Genomic DNA, 19,953 nt, shown 5'->3' on the forward strand with positions numbered 1-19,953 from the left:
CCCCACCTTTACCCCCCTCCCTTTACCCCCCTCCCTTTACCCCCCTCCCTTTACCCCCCTCCCTTTACCCCCTCCCTTTACCCCCCTCCCCTTTACCCCCCTCCCTTTACCCCCCTCCCTTTACCCCCCTCCCCCCCCTTTACCCCCCTCCCTTACCCCCTCCCTTTACCCCCTCCCTTTACCCCCCTCCCTTTACCCCCCTCCCTTTACCCCCCTCCCTTTACCCCCCTCCCTTTACCCCCCTCCCTTACCCCCCTCCCTTTACCCCCCTCCCTTTACCCCCTCCCTTTACCCCCCTCCCTTTACCCCCTCCCTTTACCCCCCTCCCTTTACCCCCCTCCCTTTACCCCCCTCCCTTTACCCCCTCCCTTTACCCCCCTCCCTTTACCCCCCACCTCCCCTTTACCCCCCTCCCTTTACCCCCCTCCCTTTACCCCCCTCCCTTTACCCCCCCTCCCTTTACCCCCTCCCTTTACCCCCCTCCCTTTACCCCCCTCCCTTTACCCCCCTCCCTTTACCCCCCTCCCTTTACCCCCCTCCCTTTACCCCCCTCCCTTTACCCCCCTCCCTTTACCCCCCTCCTTTACCCCCCTCCCTTTACCCCCCTCCCTTTACCCCCCTCCCTTTACCCCCCTCCCTTTACCCCCCTCCCTTTACCCCCCTCCCTTTACCCCCCTCCCTTTACCCCCCTCCCTTTACCCCCTCCCTTTACCCCCTCCCTTTACCCCCCTCCCTTTACCCCCTCCTTGACCCTCCCTTTACCCCCCTCCCTTTACCCCCCTCCCTTTACCCCCCTCCCTTTACCCCCCTCCCTTTACCCCCCTCCCTTTACCCCCCTCCCTTTACCCCCCTCCCTTTAACCCCCTCCCTTTAACCCCCTCCCTTTAACCCCCCTCCCTTTAACCCCCTCCCTTTAACCCCCTCCCTTTAACCCCCTCCCTTTAACCCCCTCCCTTTAACCCCCTCCCTTTAACCCCCTCCCTTTAACCCCCTCCCTTTAACCCCCTCCCTTTAACCCCCTCCCTTTAACCCCCTCCCTTTAACCCCCTCCCTTTAACCCCCTCCCTTTAACCCCCTCCCTTTAACCCCCTCCCTTTAACCCCCTCCCTTTAACCCCCTCCCTTTAACCCCCTCCCTTTAACCCCCTCCCTTTAACCCCCTCCCTTTAACCCCCTCCCTTTAACCCCCTCCCTTTAACCCCCTCCCTTTAACCCCCTCCCTTTAACCCCCCCCTCTCTTTACCCCCCCTCTCTCCCCCCCCCCCCCTCCCCCAAATATGTTTAAGGTGGAGATGGACAGATTTTTGAGCGATAAGGGAGTAAAGGGTTATGGGGAGCAGGCAGGGAAGTGGAGCTGAGTCCATGATCAGATCAGCCATGATCGTATTGAATGGCGGAGCAGGCTCGAGGGGCCAAATGTCCTACTCCTGCTGCTAGTTCTTATGTTCTTCCTCGCCCTTTGCGCCCCCCCCCCCCCCCCCCCCATACCATGTAAATTGAGTTTGACACCCTTGTAATAGGAGCTGACAGGAATTTCTGACCTGCAACAGTGCTGATGTGCTCTACAAAACTGATTAATTCTATTGGTAATAAACTTTGTCATGGAAAGTCTTTTTCACCTTGCAGGCGAGAACGGCAATTATCCGTACATAGCAATGAGGACAGTTCCAAGCCACACAAGGTTATACATTTCAATAGTGGATCAGCCGGAGCTTTCACTGTACACAGGGGAAAGCTTGTCGGTGAGGAACACTTTTAGCTGACTGCATTATATTTGCTCAGTGTCTTTTTGATTTCTGAGCTTTGGTTATGCTGTTGGTTGATATAATGTTAAGAAAATGACTTGTTGCCGCCTTGTGACAGGTGAGAGTGAGCAGCTGAGCCGGTCAGTCTACAACGCCTTGGAAGAATTGACAGGAAATTTTGTGGTGATCTATGAATGGGTTCTTCAGTGGCAAAAGAAGATGGGCAAGTTTCTCACCAGTGTGGAGAGGGACCAAATTGAGAAATGCAGAAAGCAGGTATTTACGTCAATTTGAAAAGGAAATCTCTGATTTTTGTTCAAATTGATCTAATTTAGTCCAAATTGCCACTAGATTTTAAGTCCGAGGATGTCTGCTGTGGGAAATGGATAAGTTTTTTGGGAGGCACTATTCGAAAGTAGTAACTGGGGCACATTAGCAGACAATGTAAAGGAAGCTTTTCTCTGCTTTTAACTATGCCTGATACTAGATACCTTCAAAATGCAAAATGCTCCATTCTGTTATAATTTCTCCACCTTGGTACGAAAATAATCCATACATTAAAATATAATCTTATCTATTTTCTGGCCCTCCAGTATCACTGTCCACTGCGGCCATTCCCTTCAGATGATGACCAGGTGGTTAGCATATCTGCAGGCCTCTGGCAGCACTAAAGGTGTAAGCATGCGCCTTAAAGAGGGACTTCCCAAGTGATCGGCTCCACCTTGCCATCCCTTGTAGCCTCCCTGCTTCCATAGTCTCAATTACTAAAGAGGCCATCTCTGAATGCTTCCTTGTATCTCATGCCACACACACATCGCCTCCTACCTCCTTTCAACCCCTCTTCCTTCTGCAGCCACTCCTGGAATAATCTCTCCCCCCATCGGTCACTTCCAAACTCCCAAGTACCTAGTCTTGGCCTTTAAATTGCCATGATACTTCTGTAGCCATCAATTTGCATAACCACTGCCTCACCTCCATCCTTGTCCCTAGCAAAACCTTTGCCCTCACTCCTCCCAGTCAATCCCCCAAATATGGCCCCCATCTTTGCTCCCTCAAGCCCAAGGGGCGCGCTGACTTGAGGATATCTGGCACACAACTGTTTTATCCATCCATCACCAGATCTAGCTGGATCACATTAATTGCTCTTGAACTTCACTATCCTCTGCCTAAACCACTTCTCCAGCCCCCTCTCCTTCTCTAAGATGGCCCGTAAAACCTATGTCCTTGAGCAAGCTCTGCCCTAATATCACTATGTGGTTTGGTGTCAAATTGTGTTTGATAACGCTCACATGAAGCGCCTTGTGGACATTTTACTATATTTTATTAAAGATGCTATATAAATGCAAATTGTTGTTCTTGGTCTAGCATCCTTTTTGTGATTGACATGTTCTTGATCTCAGCTGTTCGCTCAGCTGAGAAGTTGTGATGTGGACTTTATCACTAGCCTTGAGAACAATGAAATTTGGGACTAGTAACGTGTAGGTCAAACTCAGTAGGGCTGGCAGGTTCCTTCCTTGAAAGGCATTAGTCAACCAGGTTGGTTGTTATCACAATTCAGGAGCTTTCATGGTAATTGTTTTCTGGTGCTAGAAATTTCACAATTTGCGAGTGGTGGGACGTGAACTTGTGATCTCTGGGTTGCTGGTCCAGTGTCATAACCACGACGACTGTACCCCACCCAGAGGGAGAGGGAGGCATGAAGATGAGCCCCTCTAGCAGTTGCTTACAAGTAGGCCGCAGAGAGTGGCACAGACCCAGCTTCTTGGACAGAGTGTTTTGAGAGGGCCAGAGTCAATCAAAAGAATGGGATGTGTTATGTATGCAACCCTAGGTAACCTGTATCATACCGCCACCAGAGGGCACACCTGTTGGAGTCCCAAGGGATCCCAGCATCCCTTGGGAGCACTGTATATAAGCAGGCCTCCCATGCTGTACCAGCACTCTGGAGTTTGAATAAAGGAGCTAAGGTCACACACACTCATTGTCTACAGTACTCGGTTACATTACTTTATTATGAGCATAACAGGATGTTAACACGCTGTACAAATTACTGAATTTTTGCTTTTGTTTTTCTAGCTCCAAGGTGCGGATAGCGAGTTTAGCTCCTTGTTGAAACTGAGCCACCCTAACCTGGTGCGTTACATGACAATGTGCAGCAAGGAGCAGGAGAACTGTATCGTGGTCAGTCTTCTTGTTGAATATATCAACGGCTCTAGCCTCTCAGAGACCCTGAGTAGAGGGGACCCCGTGGCGGTTGATCGGCTCCAGCACTACACGGTGCAGCTCCTGTCCGTCTTGGACTATCTCCACGGTAACTCGGTGGTGCACAAGGTCCTCAGTGCCTCGAGCGTCCTGGTCGACAGCGAAGGCAATGTGAAGCTGACCGATTACAGCATCTCGAAGCGGCTGGCCGACATTTGTAAGGAGGACGTGTTTGAACAGACCAAAGTGCGATTCAGCGAGAACGCTCTGCCTTACAAGAGTGGGAAAAAGGGGGATGTGTGGAGGCTGGGTGGTCTCCTGCTAGCTCTTAGCCAGGGTGCAGTTATAAAGGAATACCCGATAATTGTGCCAAACAACCTGCCCAGCAACTTTCAGGATTTCCTCACCAAGTAAGTTGTATATTATCAGTAGAATTCCATCCCCCGCCCAAAGCCATTGGTGGTATAACAGATCTTCTCTCCATTTCAGACCTTCCCTTTTGTTCTTTCTTCCCCTCCCCCTTTCAGTGCTCCTTAAGATGTGTTTTTGAATATTCTTCAGTTCTGACGAAGGGTCATCAACCCGAAACGTTAACTCTGTTTTTCTCTCCACAGATGCTGCCTGACCCGCTGAGATTTCCAGCATTTTCTGTTTTTATTTCAGATTCCAGCATCTGCAGTATTTTGCTTTTGTGTCCTCTTCATTTGATGCCCACTTCGTCAGGGGTCACTGCATAGTGAACAAAGGCAGAAACGCTGTCCAACGTCTGCCCCCTCAGGTGGATGTAAAAGATCCCATGGCACTATTTTGAAGAAGAGCAGGGGAGTTATCCCTGGTGTCCTGGCCAATATTTATCCTTCAATCAACATAACAAAAAAACAGATTATCTGGTCATTATCACATTGCTGTTTGTGGGAACTTGCTGTGTGCAAATTGGCTGCCACGTTTCCCACATTACAACCGTGACTACACTCCAAAAGTACTTCATTGGCTGTAAAGTGCTTTGAGACGTCCAGTGGTTGTGAAAGGCGCTAGATAAATGCAAATCTTTCTTTCAATACTGTACCAGACAATGCTTCTACCCACTGGCCATGAGTGAGCTTCAACTAGTTTTTAAACAGTAGTTGGAATGCCTTGTGAGGCAGGTCTCCACACTAAATCATTACCACATTACCACATTACCACTTCAACAGAAATATATATTTTTGATATCGTGTTGAATGAGCCAACAGCAACTGTCTGCCTCAGCAAGCGCATTTTTGGCACTTGATAAATGGTGATAGTCACAGTGGAGGGTAAATAAACAAGGTGTTGGTGTTGTAGGCTTAAGATTAATAAATAGTCTGCAGCTTTATACTATGAATTAAAGAAGAAACATGCATTTATATAGCGCCTTTCATAGCATATCACAGCCAATTAATTACTTTGGAAACACAATCGCTGTTGTAATGCATGACAAGTGGTTGCAAACAGCAAGGTTTCACAAACAGTAATGAGATAAACGATCAATTAATCTGCTTTTGGTGATGTTGGTTGAGGGATAAATATTGGCTAGGACATGTGGAGAACTCCCTTGCTCAAAATCAAATAACCGTGTGACTTTTTGCATCCACCTGTGGGGTAGTAAAGTCCCCATCACTTAAAACGTCACCGATTAAAACAAGCAGTTGCTTATGTCTGAAAAAGCGAAAATCAACCATTTACATCAACGGCAATTTCACAGTTGCCGTTTATAGTGTCTCAAGTCAGTGGTTCTCAAGCTCTTTTGAGCCCCTATTCAAATGGATTAGTAATCATGAACCCCCCCCATTTAAATTATAATACTATATAATATGTCCTTACTATACAGTATAAATGCACACGAGGCCCATACTTGAGAAAAGGTCACTCTGTGACCAGTAACCTTTATTAGCCAGCTGTTCTCATGGTGTACAACTTAGGTCAGTTTATACATGGGTTACAATGACAGTTGAATACATGACACTATATAATACTCATAATATGAAAGTGCTGCATGTAAAGGGTGTTTTAATATCAGTGAGATGGGTGTGCCTGCTTCTCATTGTAGAGTCTGTCTATCCTTGGTGTGACACGCATAAATCATTCTCCACTTCCTGTTAGGACCGTACTTTGTCTTCATTGCTATCATAGCAGAAAATGACATTGTTGGGAAAGGTAGCAACACTTTTATTGCTTCTTTTACCAATTCCGCAACAAGAAATGAGACGTTAAACCGAGGGCCCGTCTGCCCTCAGGTGGACGTAAAAGATCCCATGGCACTATAAAACAGATGAGGAGAAATTTCTTCTGAGGGTTGTAATTCTATGGAATTCTCTGCCCCAGAGAGCTGTGAAGGCTGGGTCATTGAATATATTTAAGACAGAGATAGATTTTTGAGCGATAAGGGAGTAAAGGGTTATGGGGAGTGGGCAGGGAAGTGGAGCTGAGTCCATGATTAGATCAGCCATGATCTTATTGAATAGCGGGGCAGGCTCGAGGGGCCGTATGGCCTACTCTTGTTCCTGTTTCTTATGTTCTTAAATGGCCAAAATTTGGAAGGTGTTTGTTCCTAAGATGTAATTTTCAGTAAGCGGTCACAGGACAGTTCCACCAGCTCTTTTTCCACTTAGTCTTGGGCAACGGGATGATGCAGCAAACGTTGAAAATGGTTCTTGAATCCCCAATCGTACTTATGTGTTTATATTTTCGAAATAAACACTGAAGTACTCTGCCGACGTTGCAAGATGAGCAATAATCCTTTCTTTCACACACTCGACTATCATCATGTTTGCATCAGAAACTCTGTACGTAGTGGGAACATATCTGAAACTCCATTACTCAGTCTAGTTTTCGAAATCTCAATTTTCTTCTTAAATGTTGCAATCTTGTCACTCATTTCGAGTATGGTTGTATTGCCCCCTTATATTGATAGATTCAGCATACTGAACAGGTTAAAAATGTTTGCAAGGTAATGAAAAAAAGACTTGTATTTATATAGTGCCTTTCATGACCGGATGTCTCAAAGTGCTTTACAACCAATGAAGTACTTTTGGAGTGCAGTCACTGTCCTAATGTAGGAAATGCGGCAGCCAATTTGCGCACAGCAAGCTCCCACATACAGCAATGTTATAATGACCAGATAATCTGTTTTTGTTATGTTGATTGAGGGATAAATATTGGTTCCAGGACACCGAGGATAACTCCCCTGCTCTTCTTTGAAATAGTGCCATGGGATCTTTTACATCCACCCGAGGGCAGACGGGGACTCCGTTTAACGTCTCATCCAAAAGACGGCACCTCCGACAGTGCAGCACTCCCTCAGCACAGCACTGGAGTGCCAGCCTAGATTTATGTGCTCAAGTTTCTGGTATACAAGTTTTGTTATCCATAATTGGTCAGAGAAGTTTTCAGCTAATGCAGGACTGGGTACAGAAAGCAAAGCTCAAAAACCCATTCGAGGATAACCAACGTCCTTCAGTGTGAAACAATAATTTTTCATGTCCTGCACCCATTGCTGAACACAGCTTTGCAAACACAGGTGAATTCACAGGTCTGGACTTTACAAAATTCACAGCCATCACAGCTGCATTTAACACAGCGTGTCACTCCGGTTCCATTTTTTAGGAGGCAAGGGCTTGGCAATGCAACATACAATGTGTCACGATTACCTGTGGCTTTACAGCTCTTGTTCTTGTAATAGCAACACTTCTATTGCCTTTCATAGAGGCAGCACTGTCTGTGCAAACAGCAACACATTTCTCCCACTTAAGCATTCTGATTCCATGAAATTATCCAGCAACTTGAATTTTTCCTCTCTTTTTCTACTAACTGCGTCATTAGAAAGTGGTCTGGCCTTCAACATTTGTGCCGTGTCTTCATTCACAATCACTTTGCACATTTCTACAGCGGCTGGAAGAATCAGCTCCTCCGATAGTATGGGCTTTCTTGCTTTTAGCACTCCGAAACGCTGTTAAGAAGGATGCTTTCCGGAACCGATGTTCTATTTGATATGAGTTTTCTGACACCTGTGGGTTTTTTTCTGTTCAAAGAGGTCTTTCGATTTATCTTTATATTCCGGATGCTTTGTTATGAGATGTCACTTTAGTTTTGCAGGTTTCATTAATTCGTCGGATAAAATTTTCAAGCACACATCACATTGCGGCCTTCTATAAATGAGCTCCATAAATCCGAATTCTATCTAATTCTCCTCATTCTTTCTGCTCTCGTTCATTTCTTGCTACTGGGCTCGGCACTGTCCGTGGCTTCAGCTGAAGTACTTGCAGTGGCTGTATGAGGTCGTTTCAAATACTTGTCCATTTTAAAGTAATTTACTCCCACACTATCATAACTCATGAAGCTATCGATTACTGCGATGTCCTGAACAAGGGCCTCCCATGGATGGCTAACTGCTTTTCCCTTTACAGATGACCAACAGGAGTTGGCTTTATGTCACAGTAAAGCCCCCCGATGCAAGACATCAATTTAAACTCTCAGTCTAGTCCAAAGACCCTAGCTGGCTTCCTTAGATGCTCTATATTTTGAAGCAGATATTTTCCTACTGTCTCAGTTGCCGTAGTCAAATGTTTTTGTTTGTTTTTCTTTTGCCATCGCTCATGCCCACAAGAAAAGTTTTTTTTTTCGATAAAACCTTCAGGAAATAAATCCCTGACTTTTCATTGGTTCAAGAGACGTCATGGATGGATGAGGATCATGTCAGTCATTAGCTTGTTGGCGAGCATTTGAAATTTTTCCGTGCGAGTGCGGTGACAGTTGGAAGTGAAACCCTCGTAGGAGTGATGGGGAGTCACTGGTTTGCTCACGATTATCAGCAATAACCCTCAGGCTTGTTAACATGCTGCTAATGACTGAGGTGATCTTCATCCAATCACCGCACGAGGTCTCTGGCCGCCGCTCATTCGCTTATATCGCGGACCCCCTGCAAAGTCTCTACTTTCTAAGCGTCCATGGATGCCAGTTTGAGAACCGCTGTCTTAAATACTCCATTTATTTAGTCCAGAAACGGCTGTAAATTCACCAGCTCGCACCTCGTTTACTGCACTGAAAGCAACACCAATCATAAGTAACTGTAAATAGCATCTCATTCAAGGTTCTCTTGCACAGAAAGCAACAGTAGAGCACTGTCCAGTTATACCGGCTGTCACCTATAGCGGGCAAATTGTGTTTGCATGAGCACGCCTGTTGTAAACGACGGGACCTGTACCTCTGACAGTGCAGCAGTCCCTCTACAGTGCACAGAGCTGTCAGCCTAGATTATGCACTCAAGTCTTTGATGTGTGGCTTGAATCCAAAACCTTCTGACTTTTGAGCTACCATTGAGCTAAATCTTTAAAATTAGGTTTGATGGCCCTGTACTGGTGCAATGGTGATTGATCCTAGAAAGGAGCAGAAACAGGGTGGTCTATACAATCTCTAGAGTGCGCCAGTTAACCCTCACAATGTAGGGTTGGAATGCAAAGTTACCAGGAACAAGATTCCTGATTTTTTTTTTTCCTATCCTACCTAACCCAGAGCTGTTGCATCCAATTGTAGTGTTCCTCTACTGCCCCAGCTGTGATACCAGCTAACTCAGTGTTGAACCTGGGAACTTTTAGACCATCAGTGGAGTGGGAGCTTTTTTATTGGTGGTTAATGGGAGCATTGGTGATGCAGTGAGTTTGAATACTGCCCTCTCACTTGAACGTGGATGTGCATGGCCAAGGGCTTACAGGGTTATGAGTTAGGAACCCGCAGATGACGAAGGGGCCAAGTAGTTGTGAAATGGTTTCGATACAACAGGGCACTGTGAGCAGTGAGTTAGCACGTTGTCCTTTTGCCTACCAACAGAATTTAGTCTAGTTGTAAGAACGTAAGAAATACGGCCCCTCGAGCCTGCTCCGCCATTTAATAAGATCATGGCTGATCTGATCATGGACTCAGCTCCACTTCCCCACCCGCTCCCCATAACCCCTTATTGTTTAAGAAACTGTCTATTTCTGTCTTAAATTTATTCAATGTCCTAGCTTCCACAGCTCTCTGAGGCAACGAATTCCACAGATTTACAACCCTCTGAGAAAATAAATTTATCCTCACCTCAGTTTTAAATGGGTGGCCCCTTATTCTAAGATCATGCGATCTAGTTCTAGTCTCCCCGATCAGTGGAAACATCTCTGCATCCACCTTGTCAAGCCCCCTCATAATCTTATACGTTTCGATAAGATCACCTCTCATTCTTCTGAATTCCAATGCGTAGAGGCCCAACCTACTCAACCTTTCCTCATAAGTCAACCCCTTCATCCCCGGAATTAACCTAGTGAACCTTCTCTGAACTGCCTCCAAAGCAAGTATATTTCGTAAATATGGAAACCAAAACTACACGTAGCATTTCAGGTGTGGCCTCACCAATACTCTGTATAGCTGTAGCAAGACTTCTCTGCTTTTATACTCCATCCCTTTTGCAATAAAGGCAAAGATACCATTGGCCTTCCTGATCAGTTGCAGTACCTGCATACTATCCTTTTGTGTTTCATGCACAAGTACCCCCAGGTCCTGCTGTACTGCGGCACTTTGCAATCTTTCTCCATTTAAATAATAACTTGCTCTTTGGTTTTTTTTCTGCCAAAGTGCATGACCTCGCACTTTCCAACATTATACTCCATCTGCTAAATATTTGCCCACTCACTTAGCCTGTCTATGTCCTTTTGCAGATTTTTTGTGTCCTCCTCACATATTGCTTTTCCTCCCATCTTTGTATCGTCAGCAAACTTGGCTACGTTGCACTCAGTCCCTTCTTCCAAGTCGTTAATATAGATTGTAAATAGTTGGGGTCCCAGCACTGATCCCTGTGGCACCCCACTAGTTACTGGTTGCCAACCAGAGAATGAACCATTTATCTCGAATCTCTGTTAGTTAGCCAACCCTCTAACCATGCTAATATATTACCCCCAACCCCGTGAACTTTTATCTTGTGCAGTATCCTTTTCTGTGGCACCTTATCAAATGCCTCCTGGAAGTTCAAATACACCAGGATCTGAAGTGAAGAGTTTGGGAAGTCTCATCCCAGTTCTTAGTTGAGAAATCTCCAAGAATGCTAGTGTGTAAAGGGAGTAGAATCATAGAAAATTAAGACACAGTCGAGGGCCATTTGGCCCATCATGCCCGTGTCGGTCGAAAAAGAACTGCCCAGCCTAATCCCACCTTCCAGCCCTATAGGTCACGGCTCTTTAAGTGTATATCGAAGTACTTTTTAAATGTGATGAGGGTTTCTGCCTCTACCACTCTTTCAGGCAGTGAGTTCCAGAGCCCCCCCCCCCAATCACCCTCAGGGTGAAAGTTTTTTTTTCCTTCATCTCCCCTCTAATCCTTCTACCAACTACTTTAAATCTATGCCGCCTGGTTATTGGACCCCTCTGCTAAGGAAAACAGGTCCGTCCTATCCACTCTATCTAGGCCCCTCATAAGTTTATACACCTCAATTAAATCTCTCCTCGGCCTCCTCTGTTCCAAAGAAAAAATGATCACATTGGGTGCTGTAGTGTGTGCTGTTCCTAAGACGTGGTTAATGTTCCATGAGATGGCGGAGCAGAAGAAGCTTTACCTTGCATCTGACCAGGCAATGTTCTTAATGGCTCTGAGCACGTGGTAAAATTGTCCCATTCCCGACATGGTACCTTCACTAAGGTTGATGGGAATTTTTAGGGGGTTTAACTGATAACTGATAGTGGTAAGTTGTGCTCGCAGTAGTGAGTGGGATACAGTACAACGTCTCAAATCCAGCAACTTTGGGACCAAGATCGTGCCGATTTTTTGGATTTTAACGAATTTCGGACAAGAAAATCAAAAGCGTATGTATGCTACCAAGACAGACAATGGTGGCATGGGTCGGGTCGGGTCAAGGCATTCGGCAAGGCACGGACTGATCGCACGCCATTTAAAACATTGCGGCGAAGCTGATAACTAGCCTGGCCTGCCGGTTTTTGGACAATAATTCCGGATTTTATTTTACTGGATATCAAATGGGATTTTCTCAAAAAATATCCGGTTTTCGGACAATTCTAATTTTCACACATCTGGTTTTGAGACGTTGTACCTGTATAAATCATATATCCAGTTCCTTCCCAAATTAGGTCTGCTTGTACTGGCTAGCCCACTGATTCTCTCTCTGGCTCGTTCTGTTCCTTCCTATTTGGGAAATGATTGACGTCTCCTTGCTGCTCCGCCATAAGTGTGACTGAGATTGGTGCCTCAGTACAGGGGGAATTGCAAGTGAGAATCTACATCCTGACGCTCATCCATTTTCCTGTGTTAAGCGACCATCTCCAGAATTCTAGCACGTCAAACTGGGTGCTGCCTCTGCATGTATCTCGTGCAATACATATATACTGCAGGAAGAAAACTAACACTTTCAACCAGTGCGTGAAATGCATCTCGCGTCACACCCTTGATTCATGATCTCAAATTGCTGCTATCAGTAATTCACTCTAGTGGTCTACAGCTTAAAATGCTTTTTCTGTACACCACTTAAGTTTGGACAGACAGAATATTACTGGGGTTTCATACCTTGGGTAAATATATGAAAGATTTCAAACATTCACCATTAAATTTCACTGAAATCCGAAAAGAAATAAATACTTGGGTTTATATAGTGGCTTTAACGATCTCCGGACGTCTCAAAGCGCTTTACAGCCAATGAAGTACTTTTGGAACAAAAGCAGAATACTGCGGATACTGGAATCTGAAATAGAGCAGAAAATACTGGAAATCCCAGCGGGTCAGGCAGCATCTGTGGAGAGAAACAGAGTTAACGTTTCAGGTCGATAACTCTTCATTAGTACTTTTGGAATGTAGTCACTGTTGTGATGTAGGAAACGCGGCAGCCAATTTGCGCATAGCAAGCTCCCACAAACAGCAATGTTATAATGACCAGATCATCTGTTTTTTTGATTGAGGGCTAAATATTGGTCAGGACACTGGGGATAACTCCCCTGCGAAATAGTGCCATGGGATCTTTTGCGTCCACTTGAGAGAGCAGCCGGGGCCTCGGTTTAACATCTCATCTGAAAGACAGCACCTCCGACAGTACAGCACTCCCTCAGCATTGCAGTGGAGTGTCGGCCTAGATTTATTTTTTAGCTCAAGTCCCTGGAATGGGACTTGAATTCACAACCTCCTGACTCAGAGGCGAGAGAGCTATCCACTTAGCCACAGCTGACATGGTGGTAACAACTGTGAAACTTGACCAAGTTCCAATCTTTCCCCTTTCAAACTTTCAGCATCTTATACGTGTCCAAGCCAAAAGGACAAACAAACCTGCTCCTGTGGCCCTGCTAAAACTTCTCTCAGGAAGTAGGTCCATGACTGCTTCCCAGCTTTTGAATTTTGCCTCTGCTTTACCATAGCTTCTCTCCATCTCCCTGTCAAGACTGGAAGTCCCTGTGTGTAGAATTACAAGTACTGTCCTGTTCCCTTCCAACCATGGTACAATTTAAGTAGATACACAAATCGGAAACAGTGTTTCATCGGTACTGCAATGTACATAAGAACATACGAAATAGGAGCAGGCCCCAAGGACCTCGAGCCTGGTCTGCCATTCAGAAAGATCATGGCCGATCATCGACCTCAACTCCATTTTCCCGTCCAATCTCCATATCCCTTGATTCCCCTAAACTCCAAAAATCTATCTATCTCAGTCTTGAATATATTCAGAGGCTCAGCATCCACAGCCTTCTGGGGCAGAGAATTCCAAAGATTCACAACCCTCTGAGTGAAGAAATCCCTCCTCATCTCTGTCTTAAATGGCTGACCCTTTATCCTCAGAGTGTGCCCCCTAGTTCTCGGGCGGGGCCTGGCCAAGGTGTCCATTAACCGGTCCAGGCAGCGGGCAGTCGAAGGGGTTGTTCAGCCCGACTGCCTGCCTCTCTTCTGCGGTTACATCCGAGCCAGGGTACCCCTGGGGATGGAGCACGCGGCCTTCCGCGAGAGGTGGGTGCCAGAGGGACTGGAATGCATCATCACCCCCGGCAACAAAATTTTAATTTGACTGTTTAATGTCTAAAGTTTAATTTGTTAATGTGTCGGTTCTAGTGCCCCTTTTAAGGGGGCACTTGATTTATAGTTTATTTAAAAAATAGTTGTAGCAAGTAGTCCCTTGGTAGAGGGTGCTGAGAATGTGTTACTGTATTTGATAACTGCCCTTGAACATTTTGTCGCAATGCAGCGTCCTCAACCAAATATAGCATGCGATGAGGCTGTATGTTTCACTGCAAATAATTCAAACAATTACAAAGAACATAAGACTCCTCCACGCCGCCTCGCCCCCACCCCGGCCCACTCCCAGACTACAGTGTTGAGGGCAGTCATATTGTTTAAAGCATAGCTTTCAATTGACTAAATTGTTGAAGCTTTGGGGCAGTTGTTACTAAGGGAGTAGCGCAAAGGTATATTTTGTCGCATGATATTTCTAAACGTCCTGTCTGTTGTAGGTGCGTGTGTTTGGAGGACAAGGCACGCTGGAGCCCCAAGCAGCTGCTTGACCATTCCTTTGTGAAACCCCCGGTGGCACATGCCCTGTCCCCCTCCAACGAGAACAGTCCAGAGGGTAAGTGGTCTATCACCATCACACACAACACACTAACTAACGCTCTTCCTTCACCCCAGCTACACAGCGGCGAGTGTCCGAAAGTCGGGAGCCGAGAAAGGCATTCAGCCCATTGAGGTTCCTTGATCTAATACATCAGCTCTCCCATAAAGGCATTTCATTATGTTTTGAATAACCTGAATGTTTTTGTCTCTCTCACCTTGTTTAGTCAATTGTTCCAACTTTTCAAAGATCTTCCTGCTGTCTAATCTAAAATTACTTTTTTTATACTAATTTCCTTTATAACCTCTCCTCCTATTTTCCTAGAAATCAACTAGGTTTACCTTACATTTGTCAATTTTGCTTAATCCTTCATTTACATGCCTTTGTTCTTGACTGCAGAACATAAGCCTCTCTAACTAAAACTCTAATCATTGCTTTTCTTTCTGATACCTCCCTTACTGATAAGTAATCTACCTGAATCGTGTGTTTTACATTTGCTTTGTAGCACTGTGACTCATTCTTAATTTCCAGCATTGGCTGTTTATACCACTCCCCCTTAATGGGATTCCAAAGGTTCAGATTTTATCTTTGTTCCATTTCCTAAAAGAGCATAATCTTTCAAGCACAAGGAATGACCTTTACTTGTTGCTGTGTTTGATTAGTATACGATTCTAAAAAAAAATTTTCCCTTGCCATTTATTATGCGCACTCAACTAATGTGGCAGCTTGTCCTGTTACCAGATTCAGCGGGAGGAATAGACTGTGCAGAAACTGTTATCCCGAACAGCCGGCTCCTCACTGCTTCACTCTACACAGACACCCAGCGGCAGCTGTCGCGTTATTACAATGAGTTTGAGGAGCTACAGCTTCTGGGGAAAGGTGCCTTCGGAGCCGTCATCAAGGTAATTGTCATTGAGATGGTGCCACAAAATCCTGAACTGTCTCCTGCATAGTTCCCCTGGAATAGCCCCCATACATGCGGATTCATTACTTAATTTACATTCGAAATGTTAATTAAATCCACCGTGATTCAGAGTGAGTCTTGCCATCGGCAGCCTGTTTCAAAAATGAAGTTGCTACAAGAACCAATTGGTTTTAATTCTAAATGCTAACGAGAATTATTCCTGTGATGAAGAGATTGATTTATGAAGAAAGGTTGAGCAGGTTGGGCCTGTACTCTTTGGAGTTTATAAGAATGAGAGGTGATCTTATTCAAACGTATAAGATTATGAGGGGGACGGACAGGGTAGATGCAGAGAGGATGTTTCCCTTCGTGGGGGAACCTAGAACTAAGGGGCATAGTTTCAGAATAAGGGGTCGCCCATTTAAAATGTAAATGAGAAGGAATTTCTTCACTGAGGGTCGTGAATCTTTGGAATTCTCTACCCCAGAGAGCTGTGGAGGCTGGATTATTGAATATATTTAAGGTGGAGATACAGATTTTTGAATGATAAGGGAGTCAAAGGTTATGGGGAGCGGGCAGAGATGTGGAGTTGAGGCCAAGATCAGATCAGCCATGATCTTATTAAATGGCGGAGCAGGCTCGAGGGGCCAAATGGCCTACTCCTGCTCCTATTTCTTAACACTGTTTGTTCTCCCTTCAATAGGAGAGGTGCCATTACGCAGTAACTGGACAAGACAATGTGAGGGAGCTGAATCATGAATTGGTTTCACACACAGTTGAAGTCTTGTCTCCCCACTTGTTGTCTAGGCTCAATGTAGAATTACATAGAATGTACAACACAAATTGGCCTTTTGGCACAACTGTTTTATGCTCCACACGAACCTCCTCCCACCCTACTTATCTAACCCTGTCAACATATTCTTCTATTTCTTTCGCCCTCATGTGTTTATCTAGCTTCCCCATTATAAATATATTATTATAGTGATTTCATGCCCTCAATGTGTCAAAAAGCATTCCACAGACAATGAATTACTTTTAAAGTGTGGTTGCTGTTGTTATGTGGGCAGATATGGTAGGCCCCTAAACTTTCACTCGTGCTAATCTTGAGAGGTGATCTCATTGAAACATACAAAATTCTTACAGGGCTTGACAGGGTAGATGCAGGGAGGATGTTTCCCCTGGCTGGGGAGTCTAGAACCAGGGGTCACAGTCTCAGAATAAGGGGATGGCTCTTTAGGACTGAGATGAGGAGAAACTTCTTCACTCAGAGGGTGGTGAATCTTTGGAATTCTCTACCCCAGAGGGCTGTGGAGGCTCAGTCTTTGAGTATATTCAAGACAGAGAGCGATAGATTTTGGGACATTAAGGGATATGGGGACAGTGCAGGAAAGTGGAGTTGAGGTGAAAGATCAGCCATGATCTCATTGAATGGCGGAGCAGGTTTGAGGGGCCGAATGGCCTACTCCTGCTCCTAATTCTTATGTTCTTATGTAACCCTAAGTTCTATGAGTTGGGTAAATGGAGTGTCTTCCACCCCCCCTCTCCCAATCCCCCATATGGATTTTGACCATTGCAGGCAACTGGCTGAACAAAGAAACAAATTGGATTTGATGGCTTTCTCCAATTCCATGCAGTCTTTCTGACTTTGTATTGTTATTTAAATGTCACATTATGGTTGATTCCAGGTAAAGAATAAATTAGATGGTTGCTACTACGCTGTTAAGCGCATCCTGGTGAACCCCACCAGTAAACAGTTCCGCCGAATAAAGGGCGAAGTGACGCTGCTGTCGCGTCTGAACCATGAAAACATTGTGAGGTACTATAACGCTTGGATCGAGAAGCACGAAATGCAGCCCACCTCGAACCCAGCCTTGGAAAACTCGCAACAGACTCCATCCACACCGGAGTCGGACCACCAGAAAAAACTCAGGTTGCTGGATGACATCGAAAAGAATGCCCCTCCTGCAGTTGCGACCAGTTCAGTGGAGTGGAGCACACCGTGCGAGAGATCGGCGAGCGTCAAATGTGCTGAGAGGGAGTCAAGTGATGATGATGATGATGATGATGAAGAGGATGTGTTCTGTGCATCATTTTTGTGAGTATGGTGCAGAATCCAGTTGTGTTTTAGGTGCCTTACAGACGTCTGCTGTCAAATTGGCTTTTTGCTCAAGATTAATATTTGCAAGCTATTTGGAGTAGCAGTACAGTGCAAGCTAAGAGACCCAGGGTCAGGCTTTTGACTCCATTGTCGGCAATTTTCTCGGCGTTACAGCTGGCTTTTCACCCGGCGAGAGTTTCCTGGTAAGTTTTTGAGTATTATCGCCCACATCTGAAGTTGCCCACCGGGACCAGACCGCCAACGTGCAACGACGAGAACAACCCGCCAGGGCGTAAGTTTAGGCTCAACCGCCGGCATCCAGATCGCTGAGAGACTTTTACAGGGTGGTAAAGGGGGGGTCTGCAAAGAAAGTTAAGTTAAAAGCTATTTAATTATTTTTAAAAAATTTTACCACGGCGATTAGGGTTAAAACTGTCTCAGGAATGCTTTGTATGTGTTTATTTTTTTTTAATTAACATTTTTTCTTTAAGCTTTTCCCCCCTCCCTAGGCCCAACCACAGCCACAGCCTAAATTTTTCTACTTACCGTCCATTCCGGTAATGACCGCCCATTTGTCTAACTCTGCACTTACCCGCCAAGAAAACTGTGGAGAATGAGTGTGCAGCGCCCATTTTCTCGCCGGACGATCAGTTCTACTTACTTTTACCTTCAAAATGGAAATTCTCACCCGCTTTTTTCGCCAAGCGTTAGCGATCCTTCTCTGCGGGCGTTAAGGGCCTTTATGGAAAGTCTGGCCCCAGTGTGTATGTGCGAGGGCCAGTCCACTGTTCCAAATGTTGTTTTTCCCCCCTCACTATGTCCCCCCCCTCTCCCCATCTCGCCTGAAAACATTGACTGATGCTGCGGTAGGGTACACAGGCACCTGCAGATCTCCAGTATCTTACCCAAGGGGTGCGCTGAAGGGCTATTCAGCTGGAACATCATAGGTGAGCCCAATCCTGTCTCCATCCGCAGTCCATGTGCACACTTTCCGACTGGAGTCACTGAATATCGATCAGGAGCAGTGAGCTGGCTAATTTTATTTAAAGGGGATTAAGGAAAAGGCCAATCAGCTCAACTGTTTCTTTTGGTCACTCAGTTGTCTGCAATGCTCAGCAACTCATCATGATGCTACAACAACAACTTGCATTTATGTAGCACCTTTAACCTTGTAAAATGTCTCCAAGGTGCTTCACTAGAGCATTATCAGACAAAATTTGACACTGAGCTAAATAGGAGATATTGGGGCAAGTGACCAAAAGCTTGGTTAAAGAGATAGGTTTTAAGGAGCATTTTAAAGGAGGAGAGATAGAGAGGCGACGAGGTTTAGGGAGGGAATTCCAGAGCGTAGGGACCAGGCAACTGAAGGCACAGCCACCAATGGAGGGGCGAAGAAACTCGGGGATGTACAAGGGGCCAGAATTGGAGGAATGCAGAGTTCTCAGGAAGTTGTAGGGCTGGTGGAGTTTACAGAGATAGGGAGATGCGAGGCCGCGGAGGGATTTGAAAGCAAAAATGAGAGCTTCAAAATCGAGGTGTTGTTGGACCGGGAGCCAGTGTAGGTCAGCGTGCACACAGGGGTGATGGATGAACGGGTCTATCCTTCAATTGTAGTGTTCCTGACTGAGATCAGCCAGGGTGGAACCTGGCACCTGTCTGGTTTCGAGGATTTTTTTCTGTTTCTTGGGGATCACGTTCTGTGGCTGCACTCATTTTGCATGAAAAACACAAATTGGGATTTGCGCGGGGTGGGGGTGATGCTTGCTTATTACTCCTATCATTTTCTACAGATTGTTCTTTGAGTTTTAAAGCTATGAGAGTTGCATCTCAGTTATTTATTCTCGCCTGTGAGTCACAAGATGAGGGCGCTCTCAGCTCATGGAGCACAAAATTAAAACCATGTACACAGTGAATGCTGATCTGGGAGAGAATCATTGCAAAAACCCTCCTTGTGCAGGGTTCAGGCTACTGTTACAAACCAATCCAAGCTCACACTCACTGTACACCTGGGAAAATGTGACGGTCTGTAAAGGCTCAGGACTCCAGTGGCACTCTCCAGTGTTGTCCTGAGCTTTTACAGACCTTCACATTTTCCCAGGCTTACTGTCAGTGTGAGCTGAGTTAGTTGATTTTGGCCAGGGCAATAGTTGAGGTGCCTTGATTCAATTGGTCGCGCTCTCATCTGAATCAGATGGCCGTGGATTCAGACCCCCCTCGGGTTGAGCACATAATCTAGGCTGAAGCTTAAGTGCAGTACTGAGGGAGTGCTGAACTGCCGGAGGTGCCACCCTTGCGTTGAGATATCAAACCGAGTCTGCCCCTTCGGGTGGATGTGAACGATCCCATGGCACTATTTGAAGACAAGCATGGGAGTTCTTGTTGATTGACCAGCATTTATTCCTCACCACCACCACCACCACCACCACCAC

The 19,953-nt window shown here is 45.7% G+C and overlaps 1 protein-coding gene across 13 annotated transcripts in view; it reads left to right on the plus strand.

Moving 5' to 3' along the window:
• Positions 1-19,953, plus strand: part of eif2ak4 (eukaryotic translation initiation factor 2 alpha kinase 4) — a 189,496-nt gene that overhangs the window by 31,664 nt on the left and 137,879 nt on the right. For all 13 annotated transcript variants that reach the window (XR_011593046.1, XR_011593048.1, XR_011593047.1 and 10 more), the window contains exons 7-12: positions 1,626-1,741; positions 1,863-2,020; positions 3,821-4,356; positions 14,425-14,540; positions 15,264-15,424; positions 17,112-17,521. Coding sequence is in view for 7 of the 13 variants with exons in the window: in XM_070878735.1 (XP_070734836.1) it covers positions 1,626-1,741; positions 1,863-2,020; positions 3,821-4,356; positions 14,425-14,540; positions 15,264-15,424; positions 17,112-17,521 (1,497 nt within the window). In the remaining 6 variants the exon portion in view is untranslated. The remainder of the gene's footprint in view (positions 1-1,625; positions 1,742-1,862; positions 2,021-3,820; positions 4,357-14,424; positions 14,541-15,263; positions 15,425-17,111; positions 17,522-19,953) is intronic.

This window comes from Pristiophorus japonicus, chromosome 4 (assembly GCF_044704955.1).
Source record: "Pristiophorus japonicus isolate sPriJap1 chromosome 4, sPriJap1.hap1, whole genome shotgun sequence".
NCBI classification, from domain to species: domain Eukaryota; kingdom Metazoa; phylum Chordata; class Chondrichthyes; family Pristiophoridae; genus Pristiophorus; species Pristiophorus japonicus.